Consider the following 14,398-nt stretch of genomic DNA (forward strand, 5'->3'; position numbering starts at 1 on the left):
CAGGAGAGAGAGACATGAGAGACACAGGAGAGAGACACAGGAGAGAGAGACAGAGGAGAGACACACAGGGGCGAGAGACACAGGAGAGAGACACGGGCGAGAGCGACACAGGGGCGAGAGACACGGGAGAGAGACACGGGCGAGAGCGACACAGGAGAGAGAGACACAGGAGAGAGACACAGGCGAGAGACACAGGCGAGAGACACAGGCGAGGCACAGGAGAGAGAGACAGGAGAGACACGGGAGAGAGAGACAGAGGAGAGAGACACGGGAGAGAGACACAGGAGAGAGACACAGGAGAAAGAGACAGGAGAGAGACACAGGAGAGAGACACAGGAGAGAGACAGAGGAGAGAGACACAGGAGAGACACAGGAGAGAGAGACACGGGAGAGAGACACAGGAGAGAGACACAGGAGAAAGAGACAGGAGAGAGACACAGGAGAGAGACACATGAGAGAGACACAGGAGAGAGACACAGGAGAGAGACACAGGAGAGAGACACGAGAGAGAGACAGAGGAGAGAGACAAGAGACACGAGAGAGACAGAGGAGAGAGACAGGAGACACAGGAGAGAGACACAGGAGAGAGACACGGGAGAGAGAGACAGGAGAGAGATACACAGGAGAGAGACACAGGAGAGAGAGAGACACAGGAGAGAGAGACAGGAGAGAGAGACACAGGAGAGAGACACGGGAGAGAGAGACAGGAGAGAGATACACAGGAGAGAGACACAGGAGAGAGAGAGACACAGGAGAGAGAGACAGGAGAGAGAGACACAGGAGAGAGACACAGGAGAGAGACACAGGAGAGAGACACAGGAGAGAGACACAGGAGAGAGAGACAGGAGAGAGAGACAGGAGAGAGAGACACAGGAGAGAGACACAGGAGAGAGAGACAGGAGAGAGAGAGACACAGGAGAGAGACACAGGAGAGAGAGACAGGAGAGAGAGACAGGAGAGAGAGAGACACAGGAGAGAGACACAGGAGAGAGACACAGGAGAGAGAGACAGAGGAGAGAGACAGGAGACACATGAGAGAGACACAGGAGAGAGACACGGGAGAGAGAGACAGGAGAGAGATACACAGGAGAGAGACACAGGAGAGAGAGAGAGACACAGGAGAGAGAGACATGAGAGACACATGAGAGACACAGGAGAGAGACACAGGAGAGTGGTCCTAGTCAGTGGTGCAAAATTCCCCACGAATGATGCCATTGTAGTGAGACAGATGACACTGAGTCTGGAGTGCTTCTGCACGCTGACACACACACACCCCTTCGCTGCCCTGCATCAATCAGTGTATCAGTTACCCTGATAGAGATGATATCTGCCATGGCGACGACTTCATTACATATGTGGCCATTTCTTCCCAAACACGGCTAGTGTTTCTCTCGCCACAAACACACGCACGCACGCACACACACACACACACACAAACAACAGACCCCGGGCCTAAGGTAGGAAACCAGACACACAGATGTGAAAGCGCTTCACATTTTAAAAGGATGATTATTTTAATTTGTTCCTCTTTTTTGGTGAAAGACTGGGGGAAAACTCTCTGATCAGGCTAATTTGATTCCACTGAATCAAGGCTGTTAGTTACCAGCCATGGAAGGAATGTGGATGATTAAGCTGAAAAAGGGGGTTTGGAGACTTGTTTTTCCCTTCAGAAAGAGGGCGCAGCTGAGGTGAAATGGTGTGAGAAGGGCGGGTGTGTGGTAGTCATTTGGCCTGGAGATGCAGTAGTAGAGATATGGGGTGATGTCATCAGCCACTGGTGACATACAATATGGACTGAGAGGATTGGAGCACTGTAAACAATATGGACTGATAGGATTGGAGCAGTGTAAATAATATGGACTGATAGGATTGGAGCAGTGTAAACAATATGGACTGATAGGATTGGAGCAATGTAAACAATATGGACTGAGAGGATTGGAGCAGTGTAAACAATATGGACTGATAGGATTGGAGCAATGTAAACAATATGGACTGAGAGGATTGGAGCAGTGTAAACAATATGGACTGATAGGATTGGAGCAGTGTAAACAATATGGCCTGAGAGGATTGGAGCAGTGTAAACAATATGGCAAATACTCAACCTGGTCTAATAGAGGGCAAAGTGGAGCTGTACCATATTACCCAATCCTCTTAGTTCTACATGAAGGGCCTATAGGGGTAGAGACTAGGACCTATAGGGGTAGAGACTAGGACCTATAGGGGTAGAGACTAGGACCTATAGGGGTAGAGACTAGGGCCTATAGGGGTAGAGACTAGGACCTATAGGGGTAGAGACTAGGACCTATAGGGGTAGAGACTAGGACCTATAGGGGTAGAGACTAGGACCTATAGGGGTAGAGACTAGGACCTATAGGGGGTAGAGGTTAGGACCTATAGGGGTAGAGACTAGGACCTATAGGGGTAGAGACTAGGACCTATAGGGGGTAGAGACTAGGACCTATAGGGGTAGAGACTAGGACCTATAGGGGTAGAGACTAGGACCTATAGGGGTAGAGACTAGGACCTATAGGGGTAGATACTAGGACCTATAGGGGTAGAGGTTAGGACCTATAGGGGTAGAGACTAGGACCTATAGGGGTAGAGACTAGGACCTATAGGGGTAGAGACTAGGACCTATAGGGGTAGAGACTAGGACCTATAGGGGTAGAGACTAGGACCTATAGGGGTAGAGACTAGGACCTATAGGGGTAGAGGTTAGGACCTATAGGGGTAGAGACTAGGACCTATAGGGGTAGAGACTAGGACCTATAGGGGTAGAGACTAGGACCTATAGGGGTAGAGGTTAGGACCTATAGGGGTAGAGACTAGGACCTATAGGGGTAGAGACTAGGACCTATAGGGGTAGAGACTAGGACCTATAGGGGTAGAGACTAGGACCTATAGGGGTAGAGACTAGGACCTATAGGGGTAGAGACTAGGACCTATAGGGGTAGAGACTAGGACCTATAGGGGTAGAGACTAGGACTTATAGGGGTAGAGGTTGGGACCTATAGGGGTAGAGACTAGGACCTATAGGGGTAGAGGTTAGGGGTCCATTTGGAATTGGGCATCAAATAGTTGGAGAATGAAAGTAGGGGAACAAAAGTGGTTGTCAAACTGCATTACCCCTCCAATCCTCCAGAGGGGGGTATCATACTAAACTAATTAGAGGGAACGCAATAAATGCCTCAACTTAAAACGGATCGAATTACACCAAACTGTCAAAAGACATCAGTCAGAGATCCCCCAATTGAGCTCATTTGGGAAAAAGGTTGTGCCCATTTTTCAACAACAATCATGGTTTCCCCCAGCTGTGATATGCAAACTACTAGACACACGTCTATTAATCAGAGCCTGGTGCTGAGCTAGCAATCCTCTACACGCCAGGAATGTACTTCTGTTGGGTAACCACACACACTTCACACACACACAGAGAGAGAGAGAGTTTGTTCTCAGTGTTCCAGACCCCTCCCCACCTTGGTCCTTACAGTCGGTGACGGTGTGTCCGTTCTCATTGGGCGGCTCTCCGTCCGAGCTCGGCCTATCACACAACACCTTCTGGAACGGAAGATAGCACACAGTTAGGATTTAAGAGCATTAGAACTGTTAGACAGACAAACACAGAGAGAGAGAGAGAGAGAGAGAGAGAGAGAGAGAGAGAGAGAGAGAGAGAGAGAGAGAGACAGAGAGAGAGAGAGAGAGAGAGAGAGACAGAGACAGAGACAGAGACAGAGAGAGAGACAGAGACAGAGACAGAGAGAGAGAGAGAGAGAGAGAGAGAGAGAGAGAGAGAGAGAGAGAGAGAGAGAGAGAGAGACAGAGACAGAGAGAGAGAGAGAGAGAGAGAGAGAGACAGAGAGAGAGAGAGAGAGAGAGAGAGAGAGAGAGAGAGAGAGAGAAAGACAGAGAGAGAGAGAGAGAGAGAGAGAGAGAGAGAGAGAGAGAGAGAGACAGAGACAGAGACAGAGACAGAGACAGAGACAGAGACAGAGACAGAGACAGAGACAGAGACAGAGACAGAGACAGAGACAGAGACAGAGACAGAGACAGAGACAGAGACAGAGACAGAGACAGAGACAGAGACAGAGACAGAGACAGAGAGAGACAGAGACAGAGACAGAGAGAGACAGAGACAGAGACAGAGACAGAGACAGAGACAGAGAGAGAGAGAGAGAGAGAGAGAGAGAGAGAGAGAGAGAGAGAGAGAGAGAGAGAGACGCAAACACACACAACCGTACATAAACACACACACACTGTACATACAGAGAATCTTGGAGAGCATCTGCAACATATTATTTATGAATAATTAGGCTAGGCTGCTGTGTACTAGGCCAGCTAGGGAGTGGGTTGTCATAAAACCCCTCCAGCGCTGCCTCATTGTCCACCACTGTAAACACACACACACACACAGTCCAGTAAGGAGCCAGCATTTCCAGTAAGTCGACCTGTTTTCTCCAGACTTATGAAATCCAATAGCACACTCTCTCCCCTCACATACTGTGCCACAGCTGTAATGAAGTGCTATCTGTCACAACAATTACAGCTTTTACTACAATGTGCTTCCCTGGCATCCTATTGTGCTGTCCTGGCATCCTGCCTGCTATTAGGGCACAGAGAGGAGAGGAGAGGAGAGGAGAGGAGAGGAGAGGAGAGGAGAGGAGAGGAGAGGAGAGGAGAGGAGAGGAGCCCCTATGGCAACATATAGAAGTGTGTAGGTATACGTGTGTGTGTCCTTACCTTCATGTTGATGTGTTTGTATACATGTGTGCATGCACGTGAGTGTGTGTGTGTGTTTGTGTTTATGAGTGTGTGTAAGTGTTTGTTCATGTGCCTGAGTTTGCGTTCTGTTCCTTACCTTGTGCAGGTCGGGTTTGTGCACAGGAGACCCTGCTACATCTGAGTCACAGCCGTTACTGCACACCTCCCTCATCACCTGGAGGAAGAAGAGGACCAAACACAAAGAGCAGCATTACTAGACGGATTCTAGGACAGGACTGTTCATGTCCAACTGGCTACGATGCATCACTTACATCCAGCAAGACTGACGTTGACATGGCTTCTTCAAGACATCTTAAACGTCCAGAATGTGTTGCCTACTGTAATTAGATCAGCCAATGAATCATAGAACAGTGTGCAAGACTGACTTTGAGACTGACAGCAACATGTATACAGATTACTGGACACTACTTGACCCATAAGGCTCTGGTCAAAAGTAGTGCACTCTATAGGGAATAGGGTGCCATTTGGGATGCAGACCTGGGGTCATGTAACACGCCCATTCAAAGTGACTGACATATCCAGGGGAGGAGGAGGAGGAAGAAGAAGAAGAAGAAGAAGAAGAAGAAGAAGAAGAAGAAGAAGAAGAAGAAGAAGAAGAAGAAGAAGAAGAAGAAGAAGAAAGAAGAAGAAGAAGAAGAAGAAGAAGAAGAAGAAGAAGAAGAAGAAGAAGAAGAAGAAGAAGAAGAAGAAGAAGAAGAAGAAGAAGAAGAAGAAGAAGAAGAAGAAGAAGAAGAAGAAGAAGAAGAAGAAGAAGAAGAAGAAGAAGAAGAAATAGCATTAGTATTTGGTATTTTATTAGGATCCCCATTAGCTGTTGCGAAAGCAGCAGCTACTCTTCCTGTGGTCCAAACAAAACATGAAATAATACAGACCATTAATAGACAAGAACAGCTCAAGGACAGAACTACATACATTTAAAAACGGCACACGTAGCCTACATATCAATACATACACACAAAATATCTAGGTCAAATAGGGGAGAAGCGTTGTGCTGTGAAGTTTTGCTTTATTTGTTTTTTGAGCAATATGAGATGGAAGGGAGTTCCATGCAATAATGGCTCTATATAATACTGTACACTTTATTGAATTTGTTCTGGATTTGGAGACTGTGAAAAGACCCCTGGTGGCATATCTCGTGGGGTAAGTGTGTGTGTCAGAGCAGTGTGTAAGTTGACTATGCCCAAAATTTGGAATTTTCAACATATTCATGTTTCTTATAAAACTAAGAAGTGATGCAGTCGGTCTCTCCTCAACTCTTAGCCAAGAGAGACTGGCATGCATAGTATTTATATTAGCCCTCTGATTACAATGAAGAGCAAGACGTGCCGCTCTGTTCTGGGCCAGCTGCAGCTTAACTAGGTCTTTCTTTGTAGCACTGGACCACATGACTGGACAATAATCAAGATAAGACAAAACTAGAACCTGCAGGACTTGCTTTTTGGAGTGTAGTGTCAAAAAAGCAGAGCATCTCTTTACTATGGACATACCTCTCCCCATCTTTACAACCATCGAATCTACAGTGCCTTCGGAAAGTATTCAGACCCTTTGACTTTTTTTCCCACTTTGTTACGTTACAGCCTTATTCTGAAATGGATTTTTTTTAAACAAATCCTCAGCAATCTACACACAATATCCCATATGACAAAGTGAAAACAGGTTTTAAGAAAAACTGAAATACCTTATTTACATACAGTGGGGAAAAAAAGTATTTAGTCAGCCACCAATTGTGCAAGTCCTCTCACTTAAAAAGATGAGAGAGGCCTGTAATTTTCATCATAGGTACACGTCAACTATGACAGACAAATTGAGAGAAAGAAAATCCAGAAAATCACATTGTAGGATTTTTAATGAATTTTTTGCAAATTAAGGTGGAAAATAAGTATTTGGTCACCTACAAACAAGCAAGAGTTCTGGCTCTCATAGACCTATAACTTCTTCTTTAAGAGGCTCCTCTGTCCTCCACTCGTTACCTGTATTAATGGCACCTGTTTGAACTTGTTATCAGTATATAAGACACCTGTCCACAACCTCAAACAGTCACACTCCAAACTCCACTATGGCCAAGACCAAAGAGCTGTCAAAGGACACCAGAAACAAAATTGTAGACCTGCACCAGGCTGGGAAGACTGAATCTGCAATAGGCAAGCAGCTTGGTTTGAAGAAATCAACTGTTGGAGCAATTATTAGGAAATGGAAGACATACAAGACCACTGATAATCTCCCTCGATCTGGGGCTCCACGCAAGATCTCACCCCGTGGGGTCAAAATGATCACAAGAACGGTGAGCAAAAATCCCAGAACCACACGGGGGGACCTAGTGAATGACCTGCAGAGAGCTGGGACCAAAGTAACAAAGCCTACCATCAGTAACACACTACGCCGCCAGGGACTCAAATCCTGCAGTGCCAGACGTGTCCCCCTGCTTAAGCCAGTACATGTCCAGGCCCGTCTGAAGTTTGCTAGAGTGCATTTGGATGATCCAGAAGAGAACTAAAACCAAAATAGAACTTTTTGGTAAAAACTCAACTCGTCGTGTTTGGAGGACAAAGAATACTGAGTTGCATCCAAAGAACACCATACCTACTGTGAAGCATGGGGGTGGAAACATCAAGGGACCAGGACGACTGATCCGTGTAAAGGAAAGAATGAATGGGGCCATGTATCGTGAAATTTTGAGTGAAAACCTCCTTCCATCAGCAAGGGCATTGAAGATGAAACGTGGCTGGGTCTTTCAGCATGACAATGATCCCAAACACACCGCCCGGGCAACGAAGGAGTGGCTTCGTAAGAAGCATTTCAAGGTCCTGGAGTGGCCTAGCCAGTCTCCAGATCTCAACCCCATAGAAAATCTTTGGAGGGAGTTGAAAGTCTGTGTTGCCCAGCGACAGCCCCAAAACATCACTGCTCTAGAGGAGATCTGCATGGAGGAATGGGCCAAAATACCAGCAACAGTGTGTAAAAACTTTGTAAAGACTTACAGAAAACGTTTGACCTGTGTCATTGCCAACAAAGGGTATATAACAAAGTATTGAGAAACTTTTGTTATTGACCAAATACTTATTTTCCACCATAATTTGCAAATAAATTCATAAAAAATCCTACAATGTGATTTTCTGGAGAAAAAAAATCTCATTTTGTCTGTCATAGTTGACGTGTACCTATGATGAAAATTACATGCCTCTCTCATCTTTTTAAGTGGGAGAACTTGCACAACTGGTGGCTGACTAAATACTTTTTTTCCCCACTGTAAGTATTCAGACCCTTCTATTCTTCTAATCTATATGTTAGCCCAGTAGACAGGAGGAAGAAGAGGAGTGCTAGAGACAAAGGAGAAACGAGGGAAGGGACGAAGCGCTGGAACAGATTAGAAAGGATAAGCAACACAACATGGACATGTTGATTCCATAAACAGGTCATGAGCAACACAACATGGACATGTTGATTCCATAAACAGGTCATGAGCAACACAACATGGACATATTGATTCCATAAACAGGTCATGAGCAACACAACATGGACATGTTGATTTCATAAACAGGTCATGAGCAACAAAACATGGACATGTTGATTCCATAAACAGGTCATGAGCAACACAACATGGACATGTTGATTCCATAAACAGGTCATGAGCAACACAACATGGCCATGTTGATTCCATAAACAGGTCATGAGCAACACAACATGGCCATGTTGATTCCATAAACAGGTCATGAGCAACACAACATGGACATGTTGATTCCATAAACAGGTCATGAGCAACACAACATGGACATGTTGATTCCATAAACAGGTCATGAGCAACACAACATGGACATGTTGATTCCATAAACAGGTCATGAGCAACACAATATGGACATTTCACATTAGTAAAATGTTTTGGAGTGCCTCAAGGCTCCGTTCTAGTCCCGTCTCCATTTACTAATGCAGTCTTACATGACTCAGTTCATTACAGGGACATCGTATTGGATTCTTATCCTCCGACTAGGGTGGGATTTATCCAAGATCTTTTATTTCCAATATTAATTATTTAAATGTGAAATGCAAGAGTGATGATTTATCGAAGCTCTGCGTCTCTGGATGGAGGAACAGAGAAAGAGAGAAAGATTAAGGATGAGAGAGAAATAAAGACAGAGGAACAGAGAGAGCTTTTCTTCTGCGCTCCTAGGCAACATCTAGCCCTAATATCTAAACACATGCTCCACACTAATCTGTTTGGCTCTGTGAGGCGCTCAAACACCCCCAGGCATAATTGTATGCAGAGCTGGCCAAGAGAATATCTCCTCCCTCACTGTACAGTTAATAATGCAAGGGGAACATATGTGCCTTCAATCCAATTCAGTCCAGGCTCCCTCGTTCTGGGGTGCATTGAACCGTGGCCAGCCGGGCCACATAATTGGGCGTGCTGATTGCAAGTGTCATTGGGTATGAAAAAGTACGTAGATGTTAATCAACTGAAACAGAGTTTGTTTGGGGTGAGGTTGAAGGGTATGTGTTTATGCCGTGTTCACATTTATTGGTTCAATGTGTTTTTATCGCGCAAATTTTCAGACACCTGACCAAATATGCATCAATGTCCCGTCTCAAGCGATAATTACGGATGTTGTGGTTGGGTGTTTTTCGCTGGTTCGGTTTGTATATTTGTGCAGTCCATTGCGGCTGCACGCAGGTACTTCGGCGCTACCCTAGCGTGCTGCTTCACCGAAGCGAAGCAATAAACAAAGCTAATTACCATGTGGAAGGAGTAATCGAATCAGAACAAAAAAGTTTCCTTTAATTCCCTTAGTTTTGCAAAAAGCTCCTATAGTGACCCACCATAAACACGTAAAAGGGTTGGGAAAGCAAATACGACTGGCTGTTGTTTCCATCAGCAGTCTGTGGTCCTCTGTAGCTCAGCTGGTAGAGCACGGCGCTTGTAACGCCAAGATAGTGGGTTCGATCCCCGGGACCACCCATACACAAAAATGTATGCACGCATGACTGTAAGTCGCTTTGGATAAAAGCGTCTGCTAAATGGCATATTATTATTATTATTATTTACACAGGCCGAAATAACAGGCCGCTCGGTTTTTAACGGGGCCTCTCTGACTAGGTTTTTCACAGATTGAGGTGCTGTAAGAAAATGTGCTGCCGGGTCCAAACTCAGTTACAAAAGGGCCCTGTCGGTAAACTAGAGGGTGGGGAAGTTCGCTGGCGCAGCAACTGGAGAAATGAAAAGAGAAACAAGGAGGGGTCTTAAAATAGCTGCACAAGGAAAAACAATGGTTGTGTGTGTGCATCTCTGTGTGTGTTTCTTCGAATTTAACCCCCCATGGCCTCTTCCATACTGCGATTGAAATAGAATAGCTGAAAGGCGATGGTATTGGAATAACACATGGGGCAGAGTGGACAACGAAAAAAGAACAGGTCTGTATTTGAAGTCAGCAGGATGGTTTACTTTGAGGTCTCCAGGAGAGACAAGAGGTGAGAGGGAGATCTGAGAGAGACTGTTCCACAGATACTAACTAAACATCCTGACATCAGAAACACCTGTTCAAAATAAACCTCTGGCCCCTCACGCAATATCAGGAAGAAGACTCCATCTGCTAGGGCAGAAATATAGCTTTTATTTTCATACAGGACCAAAGTAGTCGCTCCCCAAGAAAAACAACCAGTGGCCTTACTGTTCCTTTGGACAAGCATACCACAAGATGAATCGGTTTTTCATTCTCTGTATGAAAAAAAAACTCTCCACAATACCAGTCTGTTCCTGCTTCTTTAGCCAACTTGTCATTGTCTTGTCAACAATGCAGGATCATCAAATACACCCATTGGTCTGGCATTCCGTCTACAACAGTGTTACGGTAACATTGGGACCATTGTCTGATAGCAAACCATCATAATTGGTGTCTCAGGTTATTGTGTTACCTTGAGCCACTCCTCAGCTTGTTCTTTGCTCTGCACGGCCAGAACCAGGGCATCTGCCCCCTGGTGGACTATCTTCAGCTCGTGTTTCTTCTTCTTGCCGTCCTTGGGGACATGTGTGATGCTGCAGCCTGATAACGCCAGCTCCATCTGGGGCGTCTGGTCTTTAGAAGACTTGTAGCACTAGAGGAAGAGAGGAAGAGAGAGAGAGAGAGAGAGAGAGAGAGAGAGAGAGAGAGAGAGAGAGAGAGAGAGAGAGAGAGAGAGAGAGAGAGAGAGAGAGAGAGAGAGAGAGAGAGCGAAGGAGGAGAGAGGAAGGAGAGAGAGAGGGAGGAGAGGAAGAAGAGAGAGAGAGAGAGAGAGAAGGAGGAGAGAGAGAAGGAGAGAGAGAGAGAAAGAGAGAGAGAGGAGGAGAGGAAGGAGAGAGGAAGGAGAGAGAGAGAGAGAGAGAGAGAGAGAGAGAGAGAGAGAGAGAGAAGGAGGAGAGAGGGAGAGAGAGGAAGGAGGGAGAGAGGAAGGAGGGAGAGAGGAAGGAGAGAGAGAGGGAGCGAGAGAAGGAGAGAGGGAGAGAGAGAAGGAGGAGAGAGAGAGAGAGCGAAAGAGAGAGGGAGGAGAGAGAGAGAGAGAAGGAGGAGAGAGAAGGAGGAGAGAGAGAGAGAAGGAGGAGAGAGGAAGGAGAGAGGAAGGAGAGAGGGAGAGGTCAAAGAACCGGTGGATTAAGTCTTTCAAATACACATGGCTATTTGACAGGTAAAGGACAACTGGCTCTACGAGCACAAGCAATCATCCACAACACACCAGCATGGTCTGTGAGGAATTATGACGTTGCAGGGGGTAGACGATATTAGGCAAGTCAGTTAAGAACAAATTCTTATTTACAATGACGGCCTACCTCGGCCAAACCCGGACGACGTTGGGCCAATTGCGCGCCGCCCTAGTTCCATCATGAGTGTGTGTGTGTGTGTTTTTGTGTGCGAGGCTGATAGTGCATGTCTTTGTCTCTGTGCATATGTCCGTACCAGCAGCTTGTTGTCCTTGATGACACAGAGCAGCTTGGTCCACTGGCCGAAGCGTTTCTTGCGCAGCAGGAAGGCACAGATGCGTGCGTCCTTGACCAGGTCCATGGAGGCCTCCTCGCTAGGCCACTGGTGACGCATCTTCTTCCCCATGTTCCCCTTCCCATCCTCCTCCTCCTCGTCATACGACTCATACGAACTGCTCATCTGGTCAGAATCATAGTCTGAGTGATAGACGAGAGAGGGACCAGGTAGAATGTGTTAGATATTGAGGGTATAGATGCAGCCTGAGTAAATGTGTGTTCAGTCCTCACATTGGTGATACATTATCGGGGGCTTTTCAAGATGTGTGGTTTCATTGTGTGTTCGTGTATCTTATTCACATGTATGTGTGTTTATATTTTGTACACTCACTGGAGGTGATGTATTCTGGGGCTTTTCCAGGACTGAGGGGGACGGCCTCTTCATAGTATCCCTCTGGGAGAGAGGAGCTGGGGAGAGGAGGCGGACCATTGTCTGGAGGCTGGAGGAAACACAGGGAGAGAGAGAGGGATTGGTTAGCTTGTACAGTAGTGTGATACACACACACACACAGAGAGAGAATGTTAGCTTGTTCAGTAATGTGATAAACACACACACACACAGAGAGAGAGAGACAGAGAGAGACAGAGACAGAGAGAAATAAATAACTAGAATGCTATTTGGCCCTAAACAGAGAGTACACAGTGGCAGAATACCTGACCACTGTGACTGACCCAAACTTAAGGAAAGCTTTGACGATGTACAGACTCAGTGAGCATAGCCTTGCTATTGAGAAAGGCCGCCGTAGGCAGACCTGGCTCTCAAGAGAAGACAGGCTATGTGCACACTGCCCACAAAATGAGGTGGAAACTGAGCTGCACTTCCTAACCTCCTGCCAAATGTATGACCATATTAGAGACATATACTTCCCTCAGATTACAGAGGTTCACAAAGAATTCGAAAACAAATCCAATTTTGATAAACTCCCTTATCTACTGGGTGAAAAACCCAGTGTGCCATCACAGCAGCAATATTTGTGACCTGTTGCACAAGAAAAGGGCAACCAGTGAAGAACAAACACCATTGTAAATACAACCCATATTTATGTTTATTTATTTTCCCATTTGTACTTTAACTATTTGCACATTGTTACAACACTGTATATATACATAATATGACATTTGAAATGTCTTTATTCTTTTGGAACTTCTGAGTGTAATGTTTACTGTTAATATTTATTTCACGTTTGTTTAATATCTACTTCACTTGCTTTGGCAATGTTAACATACGTTTCCCATGCCAATAGAGCCCTTAAATTGAAATGAGAGAGAGAGAGAGAGAGAGAGCGAGAGAGAGAGAGAGAGTGTTAGCTTGTACAGCAGTGTGATAAACAGAGAGAGGCATCTGTTACGTTGCACTGTGGTCTATGGGAAAGTGCCACAGTGAAGGCAATATGTGCGTTAGGGCAGGGCAAAACCACAAGAAGTAGCTACTTCTAATGGGAGGTCCGTAAGTGTGACCCCCGTCTATATGGTGGCCATCTTATCTCTACGTTATCAGCCAGACAATGGGAGGAAGTCAGTCATTAGTAATCCGCTGAGTTGACTAGTGATTGGCTTTGAAGTGTTACAGCGCCACGGAGGCAATCAACATGTAAAGACTTTTCACTAAGAAGTGATGCTTTTCCACTTAGGGGATGATGGAGAGAGAGACAGAGAGACAAGTAAAAGAGGGTGTGGGATGGTATAACACTTCTTTGTGGTTGTTTACTCTCCTCCACTTAGCTAGCTAGGGTGCGAGGATAAACTAACTCACTGACGTAATGCATCTTGGCCTGCGCTACAACGCGCCGGGGCCTTTGCGTTCAGCTCTTAAAATAACATAATTGCGGCAATAAAAAATGTAAATCTCATAATCTCTCCAAGTGCATGGAAATAAATGTATTCTCCGTTGACATTCAATGCAGTGATTTGAGCATTCCCAGTGCTGGTTTTCACCCAGAGTGAGAGCAAGAGAGAATACAGAGAGAGCTTCTCTGCTGGAGAGCGATACCTTGGGTTGGATAATAGCTTCTTACGGGCCTTTGGGGTGTTGTTACCTCTCTCGGAGGTTCTCTTTGTGTGTTCAGTCTGTTTATAAATCCTACCCTTCACTCTGTGTAATCCTGGTTGACTCCATTCCCACCTGCTCTTCACTAGGCTCTATATCTAAGGCCATGAGTGTTACCTGATCACGTGACCGGGGTTTTCCCTAGTCAGGTCACATGGTCAGGTAAAAACTCGGGCCCCATTATCGGCATCATGTCGCCTGGAAGCCCGTTCTAGAAATGGTCCACTTGACAACCTGATGTAACCATGACAACGGCCTCTCGCCTAAAAACAAGCAGTTATGTCTGGTACCTCCCATAAAGCCCCAGCTCCCCCCTTTTTCTTCTCATGGAAAAGTCTGCTTTAATTTTATTTTGTTGGTGGCAGCTGCCATTTTTTCCGCGGATGGAAGGTTTTTAGGGGAAACTCTACCACAGTTGTGAAACGCCAGTGCTACGGGCCGTTGCTCGTGACCAACCCAGAAAGGCGGCAAACAACGGTGTCGCCACATCAATGTCCCCGTTGCCATGGCAACGTGGAAATATGTGGCTATCCATATAATAAGGGACCATTTCTATGTGTGTTCTTTTACAG

General features: G+C 45.9%; 1 protein-coding gene across 5 annotated transcripts in view; it reads right to left on the minus strand.

Moving 5' to 3' along the window:
* The window catches only part of afap1 (actin filament associated protein 1), a 106,476-nt gene that overhangs the window by 16,428 nt on the left and 75,650 nt on the right, over positions 1 to 14,398 (minus strand). For 3 of the 5 annotated variants that reach the window (XM_041882346.2, XM_041882347.2, XM_041882341.2), the window contains exons 4-8: positions 12,111 to 12,219; positions 11,700 to 11,920; positions 10,684 to 10,863; positions 4,856 to 4,933; positions 3,477 to 3,558 (exon numbers count right to left, since the gene is read on the minus strand). In XM_041882346.2, the coding sequence (XP_041738280.1) occupies positions 3,477 to 3,558; positions 4,856 to 4,933; positions 10,684 to 10,863; positions 11,700 to 11,920; positions 12,111 to 12,219 (670 nt within the window). The remainder of the gene's footprint in view (positions 1 to 3,476; positions 3,559 to 4,855; positions 4,934 to 10,683; positions 10,864 to 11,699; positions 11,921 to 12,110; positions 12,220 to 14,398) is intronic. The other 2 variants (XM_041882342.2, XM_041882343.2) reach the window with 2 other exon arrangements.

This window comes from Coregonus clupeaformis, chromosome 8, assembly GCF_020615455.1.
Source record: "Coregonus clupeaformis isolate EN_2021a chromosome 8, ASM2061545v1, whole genome shotgun sequence".
In the NCBI taxonomy this organism is placed as follows: Eukaryota; Metazoa; Chordata; class Actinopteri; order Salmoniformes; family Salmonidae; genus Coregonus; species Coregonus clupeaformis.